The 15,232-nt window shown below is 42.3% G+C and overlaps 1 protein-coding gene across 1 annotated transcript; it reads left to right on the forward strand.

The window, feature by feature from the left end:
* The first annotated feature begins 466 nt into the window (after positions 1–466).
* On the forward strand, positions 467–14,879 carry LOC119417240 (PDZ domain-containing protein 4). The gene is made up of 7 exons (XM_037684451.1): positions 467–484; positions 1,668–1,978; positions 3,646–3,733; positions 3,808–3,906; positions 4,001–4,063; positions 4,334–4,435; positions 12,167–14,879. The coding sequence occupies exons 1-7, from the start codon at positions 467–469 to the stop codon at positions 14,186–14,188; spliced, it is 2,703 nt and encodes a 900-aa protein (XP_037540379.1). The 3' UTR covers positions 14,189–14,879.
* Positions 14,880–15,232: the final 353 nt, after the last annotated feature.

Genomic DNA, 15,232 nt, shown 5'->3' on the forward strand with positions numbered 1-15,232 from the left:
TGTAAGGAGGAAGCATCTTATTTGTGGAGGAGAATCTCATTAAGACAGACAGCAAGATTTATGGAGGGACATTAGTGCGAGGAAGGACAAGCACACACTGAGACGGAGCGGCTGAAATAGATGGATACAGAGGAGGCCGAGGGGGTTCCTCCAGGGAGGGGACGGAGCAGACAGATCTGCTGAGGCAGCACGGCAAGACAAGTCCAGAATGTGGAGGAAGAGGAGAGGGAAGAGGCAGGGTGGGGTGAGAAAATGGAGGCAGAAAGAGAGATTTAAAGAGGGAGAAGAGATCAAATGAAGGGGTGGAGATGAAGCTGAATAAAGAAAATAAAATGAATTAGGAGTTGAAAAAATGGCAGGGAAGTGTTTGTGCTTGGCTGCTCAGGGAACTTTGATTTGACATGCAATTACTGGAAGAAGACGAGAGACGAGGGAGAGAAAGGGAGCATGAAGCCGGGTGGGAAACATGTCGCAGGCAGCCAAGGTCAGATACTGAATCAAACAGCAAAGATCTGGTTCAGTAAGTCCTCTCACTGACACACTGCATGTGTCAGACATGAAGAAACCTCAATTAGTTGGGTTGAAAATGTTTAGTTTGTGTGAAAGCTGGCCACTTTGTGTTGGTAGAAGCTGCAGTGATTTGAACAGCTCAGTAGGCTGAAAGGACAGAAATTACAGTAATTTCCCATCTACAAAGTGCACCAGGCTATAAGCCGTGCACACTACACGTAAAATAAACGCTTGTGCATAAGCTGCAGGCATCCACATTTTATTATCAGTAACAATACACAACTCTTGATACGATGTGCAGCTACTGTTGTAGTACAAGAACATACTACCAGATGGCATTTATAGACTTCAGTTTGATTTTCAACACACAGGCTGCTGATCCTCATGTCTTCATGAAAACACTCTTTCCGACTCATGGTTACGCTATTAAATACGGTCACTTACAACCTACTGACTGAACACAAGAACTAGTCTAAGAAGAACAGACTACCAGTAATCACAGGACAGCACAGTGCTAAACACCTACATATCCAAAAATATAAAAAAACGAACACAATCCCTACCTGAGGTCATGTGACCAGCAGTCAACCACAGCAAAATATGTACTGGTAAAATACTACAGTACAGTACATGTTCATTAAATTACTGCCATTGATTTTTATTGTGAAGCACTTTGGTAACAGCGGCTGTTTTTAAATGTGCTTTATAAATAAATTTAAACTGCTGCTCTGCAGCCAGAGTGACATGAGTCACATGACTCACGAGGAACTCCCCAAGCTTGTAACGATATTTACCTTACACAGAAATATTTTTTAAACTTTTATTTAAATACATATCAGTAACATACACAAAACAGGCTACGTACAGTAAAATAAATGTTGCTGTTTTTTTAACAATGCCACAGCTGGTAAAAAAAAAAAAAAGATCCTGATTTGTGAGCCCACCAGGTGACCTGATTTGGCCCGTGAGCCACCAGTTGAATAACCCTGCCATAGAGGGTTAAGGTTTTGAAATATGTTTTTTTGCATTCATCTACTAACAAGGTCTGTTTTTACTTTAGGTGTGTGCAGCCGTACGGTTCCTCTGGTTACTGCTGTGTACAAACTCTACTGGTCTGGTCTGAATTTATGGAACATTTCTCTATTTTTTCATTCTAGGTAAATAGGAAGGAGTTGTCTCGCCTTTCGGGGGATCCCACCCTGGACATACGGGACCCCATGCTGTCCAACATACTGAGGCGGGGGGTCCGCAGACGGGCGGTCCCGGCTGGAGCTCCTGGAGGCCAAGTGTCGGTAACCATGGGCATGGCCGACTGTGTGGACAGCTGCACCCAAACAGACATCAGCTTCCAGCATATGCTGACTCTGGGCAGGAGTGGGCAGCATCCCTGTGGAGCTCAATCCCCACCTGACCCCCCTCCATCACCTCCACTACCCCCACTGCTGGAGCCATATCTGTTCAGTGACATGTGAGTGGAAACAGTCGTACAGGTTTCTGCAGCGAGTCGTCAGAGCAGAACTCATCTGCTGCATCAGACCATCTGCTCACACATTTGAACTCGGAATTGGTCAGATTATAATCATATTATTAAGGGTGTCACATATTTTTATAACTATTTGACAAGTTCATCCTTTTGTTTCTGTCACAGTTTTCAGTTTGTAGTAAAAGCTCCAACAAAAAGTTTGTCAAAACATGCAACTCTGTGACGAATAGGCCACTTTTGGTGAAATATATAGTACAGTTTTAAGTTGCAAATTTATACCAAAAAAATTCTAAGTATGGCCACCAGAAGATTTTGCTACTCACAAATCAAAAGTTTGTTCAATATGATTCATAGTTTTTGCACAACTGTAACTGTTTGAAGCTCATTTTCTAGTTTGTGTTTCTGTCAGACTGCCACAGGCTGTTTAAGACATTCACTCCCTCACACTGTGGTCACTATCCCCTATAGATTATTATGTACAGCTGTAGTTACTTGTGCAAATTATTAAAAAGTGAGCCACAGCATTACCACTGAAAAGCAGATTCTTTAAGTGGTGATTTATAACCTATCTGTAACATATTTAAACTTTAATGTTAGCCTTAACAATAAGCATTTTAAATATGGGCCTAGTATCAGTATCACTATTTTATATTTATTTTTCTAGCTTCACAGCTCAGACAGAGAAGGGCACAAAACACTTATAATATTTGAGATATATGTATATAATTATACATTTTCATTAAGCCAGATAATCACAAGGAGTTGCAGATGTTAGCATGAGCGTGTTGTATCAGCTCAGGCTGCAATGCATTATGGTCCGTTTCCACCAATATGGTGTACAGTGTACACTACTTTTACTGTAGTTTAAATACTGAATACTGCTACAACTTGCCCGATTCATGATGTAAATGAGTGACGAAACAGTTCAAGCACAGCCGTACTGTGTATGCTGCCTGAACAAGGCGGGAATCACCACGGCAACCAGTAACTCAGCAGATGTGGAGTCATTTGAGATTTCATCAGTTAGCAGGTCATATTGTTCCATCATGGCTGCTGCCAAAGACCCTGAATACTCTCAGCAATTTTACAGTTTATTATGAATTATATTTACATGAGCACAATTTTAAAAACAGCGCTCAATTTATTTTTAAAAATACTAAAGTCAACAAATTATGCCAGACCGTTTGCAAAATGAAACATTTTGTAAAAGACAAATTAATTCACATAAACTACTGTAGATTTAGTTGCCATATCAAACACACATTTTTCTTATAATCTAACACTTATTTAACCACTTTGACACTTTTAACACTTGTGAGGAAAACAAAGAAAGTACAAGACAAATTCACCCAGCATGACCATTGATAAAGACTTTTACTTCTTACCATGTCTAATCAATCAACACAGATGTCAGAATAAAACATACTACAGTTTCTTAATGGAGGACAGGATCAGCAAACACGTAAATATCGTTAAAAAAAAAAAACATTATAAGAAAAAGAAACTTTGTGGTTTAGGCATCATCTTTTCATCTTAGCTCGACAGGATATGTCCTCATTTGCAATGGGAGGAGAATCTTCTTCCCAGTCCATCCCTTCACAGACGCTGTGTCGTCATAATGTTTGAAGTTTCTTGAATGCTCTCGTCCTCAGCTTCACAGAACCTGTGTACTATGACCCCACTGATTACTTAGACATCACTCAGCATGAAGTGGACCGGCACGACGAGCTGGAATACGAGGTGAGTCACTCACATGTAAAAGTCATGCTGCAGACAGTTCTCCGCCTGAAAACCACCACCTCTGGTCTCCACAGGAGGTGGAGCTGTACAAGTCCCGTCAGCAGGACAAACTGGGCCTGACGGTCTGTTACAGAACTGATGAGGAGGAGGACCTGGGGATATACGTAGGAGAGGTGAAGACGGTACCATAAACGCAGCAGTTCTATAAATATAAAAAAATACATACATGTATTGTATACTTTTAAACATATCGTTTTACCTTTTTAGGTGAACCCAAACAGTATTGCTGCAATGGATGGTCGTATCCGTAAGGGAGACAGAATATTACAGGTACCCAGAGGACAAACTGGTTTTCTGTGCTGCTGTTGTTTCTACTAGCACTGATCTTAAATCTGAACATCTGAGAAGACCTGAGCCTTAACAGAGGTTCAGTTCATTTTCAGCACGATTCCAAAGATGAAACATTAAAACTCATCCTGAATATCATCCAGGCTGTTTAGGAGTTTTTTTCTGGAGTGTGCAGTGTAATCGGATCTCTTCTTGAAATAAAGTATTTTACATTACTGGCTCATACGTTCATGTTCTTCTTTTCCCTGTCAGATAAATGGCGTGGACATCCAGAACAGAGAGGAGGCGGTAGCTATTCTCACCAGAGAGGACAGCACTAATATCTCACTGCTCCTCGCAAGGCCTGAGATAGAGGTGAGGAAATTGGGTAGGTGGTCTTCAGGGAAAGTGCAGCGAGACTCATTTTGAATGCTGACCTAAAAAAGGCATTGTGCTCCATTTATCTCAGTGAAGGAAGCGAGATCCTGGCTCACCTATTTAGACGTAACCTTTAGTCGCAAGATGGCAAAAACAAATGACCAGGGAGGGGCATGTACAGCAGAAAGTGTGACAAATAAATGAAAATGATGTGGTGCTGTGCTTTGTCTCAAACACAAGAGACTGAAGATGGCTTTAAAGCAATAGTTCTTTTTTTAAGTGGAGTTCAGTGGATATAATTAAATAACAGCTTACCTGCTGTAGATAGATGTTGGGAAGACCTCAGATTGGAGAAACAGTTTAATCAGAATGGACTGATAAGTTAATGACTAGTTTAACTGAACACTATGTAACAAAGCATTCAGTCATTTGCACAAAGCATGAGAGGACCAAAATATTTGGTAGGGAACCAGGACAATGAGTCGACGGTGAGGAGGTGATAAGAGTCAGAGGGTGAAAAATCTGGGATGATCAATAAATAAGAACTGGTGTTAGAGATAACTGATTGAAACTGGTGTAGTGGTAAGGGTTAAGGATATTTAAAATTCGTTATGAATTTTATTTTGAAGGGGCACCACTCTCAGCTCTGAGAGAAATTCTGAAGGTCTGAACATCAATTCAGACGTTTAATTACCCCGAATTACCCTTTTTACACCGTGAGTTCTTTTATATGAAGGATTCAGATGTCATAAGTAAAACACACACGTTTTAATACAATTTTGTGATGTTTATTTGACTATATATGATAAAAACAACTGTTGGAAATTATTTCTGACATTTAAATGAAGGCTTTGTTCACAACTGTTTTATGGAAATTAACGTGACCTTTAAAATTAGCTTGTTAGCAGGAAGTAACAGATAAATGAAATTATTCTATGTGCTTAACCAAACTAGAAACAAGATGCAACGTAGAACAATTTTGAGATTTCAGCAGGGCAGATTAATCATGCAAATTTAACTAAAAGAAATACGTTTTATCGTTCAATAGTTAAAATTTTGTCTGAAATTTAAGGAAAAATAATTACTGAACTGAGTTAATACTAATTTGGTTAAAATCTAAATTCTTGGACACCAGAGTCAACCGTCAGAGTATCAAATCAGCTGTTCCTAACAGAAGTCGTATTCGAAGGCTGCCAGAAGAAACCAGATATTACACTCTTTATGCTCCGATGGTCTTGTGATGTAAAGATTGAAATTCCTTCACATCCCTGACATCAAGGCGATGAGTTTGGTCACTGGCTCGAATGGTCAGCCGGAGCGTCTCCTGGAGTTCTGGACAGCTGTTGTTAACTCTTTGATGAAAACTGCAGGTGTTTGGATCGCTGAAGAGGATTCGATCAAACTTTGCCCAAAGTTGAAGCTAATTTTCTCCTTGGAAGTCTTCTGTAGGTTGTATCTTAAAAGCTTATTCCGTATCCTCCTCTGGAGGTCTTCATCACTTCTTCATCATTGCTCTTCTTCTTCTCTCTACTCTGAGAGGTCTTCCTCTCTTGTAAACAACTGACCACACATCTGATTTGAAAGAGGTGGTCGATTTGAACCAATCAAAATAGAAGGGCTGAACTTTTATCAACTAAATCAAGTATTATTTTAATCTGCTCTGTTGAAAAAGTCATCAAATAAAACCATTTAAGACACTTATCAACTTTAAATTAGGTTAAAACCAATACAAACACTTTGTTAACCTTATAAACAGAAAACAAGTTTGTAAACTTTTGGGCTACACGGGTTCTTGTCAGCTATAGGAGAAACAACAAGGCAGTTATTTAGTTATTCCCAGTAAACAATTCTTTCATTACAGAAAAACAGTATTAATTCTACTAGAATGTGAATAAAAAGCCTGTCCGTTTTCTGCATGCAGGAAGGGGACCCAAGTGTCAAAGCTGGAATTCCTTTGAACAGAGACGAGGCTTTCTGTTATTTATGATCGTTGGTGGGATAGACTGGTACAAGGTGATACCAGGACATCCTGGGTGATCTGTGTTAACTCAAACGTCCATTTTTGGGGTTCACAGAAAGGGTGTTCCAATATTATTCAGATTTCTTGGATCTTCAGTTGTCTTGCAAACCATAAAAGTCTCTTTTGACACTTTCCAGAATTAGAGATGCCGAAAACAAACTTTAAACTGTCCCAGGTTCTGAAGTGGGGGTGGAATGTCTCAGATGGTCAGGGAGAGAGACAACAGAAGTTGTCTCAGGACACTGTATAAAAACATTCAAAGCCAATTAGTAAAAGTTATCTATCTGAGGAAAGAAGCCAGTAGATGCCTTGAATCTTGACTTTGTAACATTCTTCTATTCTAAGGTTTAATTGTTTAATTACAGCAACCTTAAAGCACTGTGGTACGTAACCACTCATTAGAGACAAATTACGCAGACCCAAAATGTGGGTATTAATTAAGGGAAATACCTCTTTAAATCGTCTGGTTGGGATGGGATCTAGCAGATGTGTGGATGGTTTAGAAGAAGCTATATTTTTGAAAATTCAGAGAGCTCAACAGGACAAAAACAGTCCAAACATAAATCAGGTTCTATTAATATCTCTAAAGCTGCCTCATCTGACAGGGAATCATAGGCAATAGTAGAAACAATGGTTTGAATTTTGGACTATTAGAAATAATTTTATTTATAAAGAATCTCATGAAGTCATCACTGCTTATAGCTGTAGGGATTAGGGCATTAACAGAGTACTCGAGTAATCTACACATCGATTGCTAGGACATCTATCGATGTTAAAAATGTAAAGTCGGGTATCCGTAGTGACGTCATATTATGTGACCACGTATGACCGTAGGGGGTGGTGTTGTACTGTTGCAGGTCACAGAGTATGGTGTATCACCGGGTCCAATCCACCGAACCAGAACCAGTTTCGGTTTAAGTTTCATTTTTGACGTGCTGCGTTTCTTCACGTTTGCAGTTTAATAATAATAACTAATGGTTTAGTTTTTCCTGTGACTTATTTGCAGTATGATAAATGGTAGGAGCATAATATACGCTCCCAATGTTTTGTTGGTCTTTTATTTTTGTAAATAATTACAGTTTTTTGCGGTTTTATTTATTTATTTATTTTTGTTTCTTGAGATCTATGACGTCATCAAATACTCGAGTTCTACTCGGGGTTTATTATGTTAATGTCGAGTTCAAAAATTATATACTCGTTCAACCCCTAGTAGGGATACATGAATCAACAGAGATGGGACTTTTAATTAGTCTAGCTATAGTACTGAACAGAAACCTAGGGTTATTTTTATCCTCATTTATTGAAGACGAATAATATACAGTTCTAGCTTTACAGAGCGCTTTCTTATATGTAAGCAGGCTATCTCTCCAAGCTAAATAAAAAATCTTCCATGCTAGTAAAATATAAGATGATACAAAACAAGGAACAGAATAATATAACCAGAAGGAGAAATAACTGAAAAGACACGGACTATGACAGATCTTTTTAAACATTATACAATATAACTGTTGTCGTCCACAAAAAGCCTAAATGTTTTGAGTAGAATACAAAAATACCATCCTTTCATTGAGGCTCAAACCCTATTCCCCGCATGCAAAGCAATGTCACTAACCGCTGCGCTATAGCGAAGTGGTCACACCCCTCCACCTCTTCAGTGTTGAGGGGCACTTCCCTGAAGTGGACGACCAGCATCCAACCAGCTGTCAGCTCATAAGGCTGGTCCTCCTCTTTAACCACAGAACTGATGTGAAACCACTTATTTCTCTCAAGGTCAGTCATGACGGACATTAAAGCACCTTAAACCATCCTTTCCAAGTTCCTTATAATCAAACTGCTTCACACACTTTGACCCCCTGGAATAGATTTTTCAGTGCGTATCATTACAGAAATGTGCTGCAGGGGGAAAGGCAGAGTTTATGTGAGAAAGGAAAAATCTGTATTCTCTCTGAGCTGCAGTGCAGATTTTAAAGGTGCTCATTAAAACAGGAGGTCAAAGACTCTCACATCTGAGCACAAATAACCATTTCTCTTTCTAACCACGTCCTCGTGTTTAAATATATGAACACGAGAAGTAAGATTTATAATGTCAGGGTATTGTTCCACATTAAGATTCAAGCTGAGGAGACTGGGAGGGGAGCACGGAGAACCATCCAAGGGGAAAGGCACAAACTGAGATTAAAGCCTGATCTGTTGTCTTAGAGGGGGAGGAAAGATGAAGAAGGGAGAGGATTTATCAAAGACAAAGAATCAACTTAAAGATAATCAAACCTCTCCTGGTAGTCTGCATATAAATCACACCAATTAGGCAGAATCTGAAAAGAAGTAGAAGATGGGGGGGGGGGGGGGGGAGTTGCTTCAGTGTTTTCATTATATTTGATAGATTTTAAATAAATTTTATCTGAAAACAGAAAGAAAAAACTGTCCTTTTTTGTAAAATATAAATTAGTAAATGCTTTATTTTTTTAATTGGAATTTTATCCTACAGTTCTGAGTAAATACTTACTAAATATATATTTATGATTTAGACAATTGAGCAGTACAAAACAAATTCAATTTCAGGGTTCAGAAAAGGTAAAAGTCAGACGGAGCCTTGGCTCCATCTGGTGACAGAGAGGAGCAAGTTTTAATAATTATTATTCTTACAATTCTTACCATTTAAAGTTATTTCTGTAATAAGAGTTCTTAGAATCAATCAGATGAAAACATGTGATGCTCAGGATTCACTCAGTCTTTCAGTGAATTATTTCTGAAGTTTCCCAGAAAGTTCTTTCTTTTCCTCTTGAATTAACATCCATCCCTTCTCCATGTCCTCTCTGCAAGCTCATCAGAAAAATACACAGACAGAAGCGGGACGAGGCTACGTCTGGAAATATCTGTGCGCTTGCTCAAAGTTTTATTCAAGCTGATAATATAAACAGATTTCGCAATTAAAGCTCTTTAATATGTAAAACCTTCTTATAAGAAGTCAAACTGCAATGAACTAATTATGACAACCATAAAAATATTCATTAACTACTTAACACTACTTTGCATGCAAAGACTGATAGAAATTTTCCTCTGCCAGATTGCCTTTTGTAGTTTTACAAAGTGCCTTTAGTGTTTTTAATCTGAAGCACTTTTCAACAAATTCTACTGGACTGGATTGAATCTGAGCCGGTGTTCTGTCCCACAGAGACAAACAATCATTCAATCAGCACGACGGCTCAGTGGTTAGCGCTGTTGCCTCACAGCAAGAAGGTCCTGGGTTCAATCCCCAGTTAAACCTGGGGTCTTTCTGTGTGGAGTTTGCATGTTCTCTTCGTGCATGCGTGGGTTTTCTCCGGGTACTCTGGTTTCCTCCCACAGACTAAAAACATGCATGTCAGGCTGCCTTCAGGTCCAGGCCTCCCTTGCAAAAATAGATCTGTGATCTCAGTGGGATTTGCCTGATTAAATAAAGGTTAATAATTCATGCTCACTTACACTTAGGGACAATTTAGAGTTAGCCTATCAGTCAGCACCCAGAGAAAAGCCATGCATGCAGGAAGACATGTACAGGTATATTTATGCACACTTTCTACTAAGGGACAAGACTCAGCAGTTCACCTACACCTCAAGAATAAGGGACACTCATTTGAAGACCTAAATATTCACGTTTTGGCTGATCTGTTTCATGTTGCTGCTGATCTGTTTCAATGTTGTTGTGTTCATGCGTGCACATCTGCTCACAGACTCATGTTCATGTTTGTGGTGATGTTCAATGTTTTATGTTATGAGTGCTTAGTGTATATTTAGTTGATGTTTTTCTTAGTTCATATCTTAGATGTTATTACTGTTTTTCTTATACATTTTATTGTTGGATGTAACTGGGACCCTGTGTACATAATTTCGCTCCACCACATGTACCACATGAGGTGCGAATGACAATAAAGAAACTCTGACTCTGACTCTGACTCTGACTCTGAGAAGACAGGTGGTTTGGGGGCGGGTGGTGGGGGGATTTATTTATGTAAAACAAGAGAAAACAGAGGAGGAGGTCTCAGATTTAAACTTTCAAAAACGTATTTATAATGCAGCTTTAGGTCTGATACCCAGTTTCACACCTATCAGGAATTTCATCCATGTCACCAGAACGGCTCCTCTGTGAGTCAAACTAGCAAAGATCCAAATCCTCTATTGTGAGGAGTGATAGGTCAATGTGTATATGTAACTAGCTTACTTCAGCTTTATAACTCGAACCCCACACTCTGTTCTTTGATTTGAGAAAGCTCCTCGGATGAGAAGCAAAAGGTCTTCTGTTACAAAATAAAGTCCAGATGTTTTTGTCTTGAACCTTTTTGAATACAACAAAAAAGGTCAAATTGTGTCATCTGGACCTGTTTCTTTAAGTGAGAAACGTTTCGTACCCCATCCTGACTTCCTCAGTCTACAGCCTGCCAACCAGTTCTGTCCCATAGGTATCCTTCACCGCTGTGTTTCAAGCCAACCTCCTGTTGGAATCTCAGAAGTAGACTTTTAACACGTGCAAAACACACCCATCCAAAACAATCATTCATCATGAGCAACAACCAAATGTTTTAGGACATATGGCCAACTTGCTACTCACAGAAACAGCCTGAACACAAACAAGGCTAACCCTTTTTCTGAACCACTTTAGCCTTGGTTGTCCTCAGGCTGTTTCTGTGAGTAGCAAGGTGACCATCTGGCCTAAAACAGTTGATTGTTGTATATAATGATTGATGGGTGTTGTAGCATGAAGCTGCACTCTCTAACTATGACCCCTGACCCTTGCGTCACCTTTCTTCCTCCATCTCACCTTCGTAATTGCTACAGTGTGTTTTGCACGTGATAAAGCCTACTTCTGAGATTCCAACAGGAGGTTGGCTTGAACTTTTTTCACAGCAGTGAAGTCTACCTATGGGACAGATCAGGTTGACAGGCCGTAGACTGAGGAAGTCCTCTGGATGGGGGACGAAACATTTCTTCACTTACAGAAACTGGTGCAGATGACATGATTTAACCATTTTTGTTGTGATCTACCTGGATGATTGAGCTAACAAACCTTTCTCTTTAACTTATTTTGTTTTTGCAGCTCAAGGTCAAAGGTGACCTCTTTCACTTGCTTCAAGAAAGGCTTTGGTTTAAAGCACAAGTTTATAAATACATCCATCCATCCATCCATTATCTTTACCCGCTTATTCCATTTTGGGTCACGGGGGTCGCTGGTGCCCATGTCCAGCAATCACTGTGCGAGGGGCGGGGTACACCCTGGACGGGTCGCAAGTCCATCACAGGGCCACATAGAGACAAACGAGACAAACAACCATTCACTCTCTCACTCACACCTAGAAACAATTTAGAGTTACCAATCAGCCTAACATGCATGTTTTTGGTCTGTGGGAGGAAACCGGAGTACCTGGAGAAAAGCCACGCATGCACGGAGAGAACATGCAAATGCCACACAGAAAGACCCCAGGCCCAACTGGGGATTAAACCCAGGACCTTCTTGCTGTGAGGCAACAGTGCTAACCACTGAGCCAATGATCTGGATTAGGGTTAGCATCTGAAATGAACCAATCAAACCTGTTTTATTACATTTATTGTTAATTGTTAAATTGTATCAAATCCTAACACAGTTTTTTCTTCTCTCTTCCTCAACATTGATCTCCTCTGCTGTAATGCGATGAACTAAACTCACCTACCTGTGCCCGATACCTTCAACGTGCCAGAATGACAACCAACTGGATCCTGATGATCTGGACCTGGAGTCCCTGGACAATGCCATTCACCTGAGCAGCAGTCCCAGAGTAAGGACCAGCACCTCTGTTCCAGCTGTTGGACAAAGCAGCCCTTCGGTGGGAGGTGTGCTGTCAAACCACTCTCACTCACTGAACAGAGACTCACCCGACTTGCTCCAGACAGTTCTGAGCAACAGCCAGGAGTTGGACAGCGGTGTTGGCCGCACAGATGAAAGCACTCGCTACGAGGAGTCCTCAGAACACGACCTTCTGGGAGACGACCACACCAGTGCCTCCAACACCAACACAACCAACACGCCAGGCAGCATGCGCAAGTTTCTGTCCAGCAGAGGGGACACTCCGCCTCTGCTGCAGTCCCAGGACCTCCAGTTCAGCATGGACTCCCTCCTCGGACTGGAGTGTTTTAATGCAGGAGGCCTGGAACAGATGGAGCGACTGGAGAGGACATACATGGCCGAGTCCGTGAGGATGATGATGCCTGGGCTCACTGAGGAAGAGTGTGAGAGGTATAAAGAGCTCCTGGAAATCAAGTGCTTCTATGAGAAGAACAGTCATGCTCAGGGGGTGGCACAGGAGGACGGGGGCGTCCCACTGGATGAGAACAGGAACGAGAGCCTGACACAGCACGAGATCGTTCTTCTTGAAGAGGAGCTGCGCCACTTGGAGTTCAAGTGTCGGAACATCCTGAGGGCCCAGAAGATGCAGCAGCTGAGGGAGCGCTGCATGAAGGTTTGGCCTCAAGAGGACAAGAATGGAGCAGCTACAGGAGCTGTCGGAGCTGGACGCCTGGAGATGAATGGTACTTTGGTGGATGAGGAGTCTTCTCATCACGCTCTGTCAGATATCAATGAGCTTCCTGAGAGGGAGCGTTCTGACAAGGACAGCACAAGTGCCTACAACACCGGGGGGGAAAGTTGCAGGAGCACACCTCTGGTTAGTGAGCAGCACCCTTCCCCCTCCACACAGAGCCTGGAAGGTGGAGAGTCTCTTCCTCCAGCAGGGATGCAGCCTCCAACCTTCACCAGGCAGAAAGAGAGAGGAAACAGAGCCGAACGACGGGATGGGGTACAAGCAAACCTAAACCAACCCTACTCCCCGCACCCCCACAGAAGAGGAGCCGAGACGAAGACATCCAGCCCCAGTATGAAAGTGAGGTCCCTGTCCCGGGATGTGGGAACCAGGAGGGGCTCAGATGGAGGAGTGAGACGGAGCCCAAAAGCTGGTGGGTCAGCTGAGAGGGCTGGTGGACGCAGTGCAGAAAACAGCCCTTATCTATGCCGCCGCCAGACCGAAGACAAGCCCCCCCAACGCTACCTGAGCTGCATGCAGCTGCAGTCCCCCTCAGCGTCAGAGTGCCTGGGGGGACTCAGAAATGCTGCCAAAGAGAGCACCATGGAGATGGGAGGTAACACCAGTCCAATGAGCTTGGGCAGCACATGTAAAGACGTTCTCCAGAACCATGCAGGTGCCGTCTCTTTCCCCTTGTCCCCTCCACTGATGCCTGCGTCCCCCAGGATGGAGTGGAAGGTCAAGATCCGCAGTGACGGCTCGCGTTATGTGGCCAAACGGCCGGTGAGGGATCGCCTCCTGAAGGCACGTGCCATGAAGATTCGAGAAGAACGCAGCGGTATGACGACCGACGACGATGCCGTTAGTGAAATGAAGATGGGTCGTTACTGGAGCAAAGAGGAGCGCAAGCAGCAGCTGCTGAGGGCCCGAGAGCAGCGCCGCCGCCGGGAGTTCATGATGCAGAGCCGGCTCGACTGCCTCAGAGAGAGGGAGAAGGAGCAGGGCAGCGGCGGAGGGCAGGGGGAGACGCAGCAGCAGGAACCCACCTCCATCTTGGAGCTGTGCCACCGCAGGAGCATGAAGAAGCGCAGTCGCAGAATCCTGGACAACTGGATCACTATACAGGAGCTGCTGGCACACGGGAGCCGGTCTGCAGACGGGAAGAAAGTCTACAATCCACTGCTGTCTGTAACCACCGTCTGAGCTCACAGACAAGACTGTCCAGGAAAAACTGCTTTTTTTATCTGTTATTGCAGCACAAATTGTCAGACTAAATGTCAAAGCTTAAAGACAAAAAGCAAACCCTCGAGACTGAGAACAAGTTTTCCAGAGAGCAGAAACTACGAGAATCTTGCCAAACTGCAACAAACATATTCCCACTGTGAACATGAAGATCCATTCAGGAGGTAATCAGACGCATCCTGTGGAACAGCACAGTCTCAGAGCACAAGCTGCATTTAACTAACTCTACTGAGCAAAACGTCATCATCTGCTGTTCAGAAGATCATCGCTAACGTTTCCAGGCCTTGATTACATCCGAGTCATTCATGGAAAATGGAGCTAAAAGCAGCACAGCTGTAAAAACACTTGAAGAAAACTCAGTTCAGTGCCACAAAACTGTACTTAGTGTTCAAGAGGGATTTGTTTTAAAGACAGAGCACATCTTCTAAATTTTGTGCTGGTACAGGTAAGGATAAATTTGTTTGTACTACTTTTAACACACAAAGGTCACTGAAATCACCTAAAACCAAGAATAGTAATATTTAGAAGAAAAAAAAAGTGAGATCAGCTAAAATCGTTTATTCCTTTTGAAGTTTTAACCAGAATTGAAAACAAACAAGTGAAACTGGTCTTGACAGAAAGGATGGTAACCTTTTATTTACTGCACATTTTGAGGATTTCTGTAACTCTGACACGTCTGCACCTGTCCACACGAGTTTTGTCCACTCCTGGTGAGCAAACCGCTCCAGCTGACTCAGGTTTGAAGGGTTCCTTCTCCAGACTTAATGTTTCAGCTCCTTCCACAGATGTTGAGCAGGACTGAGATCAGGGCTCAGGTCAGAATGGTCCAACTTTTGGTTCTGGGCCATTCTTGTGTGTGTTGGGCCTGATCCTGTCAGAGGACCCATGAGACCAAGCTTTCTGACTCCAGGCAGCACATTCCGCTCCAGAAAGCCTTGATAGTCTTGAGATTTGATTGTATCCTGCACAGATTCAAGACACTGGATCCAGATGTAGCAATGCAGC

This window comes from Nematolebias whitei, chromosome 11 (assembly GCF_014905685.2).
Source record: "Nematolebias whitei isolate Nwh7 chromosome 11, NemWhi1, whole genome shotgun sequence".
In the NCBI taxonomy this organism is placed as follows: Eukaryota; Metazoa; Chordata; class Actinopteri; order Cyprinodontiformes; family Rivulidae; genus Nematolebias; species Nematolebias whitei.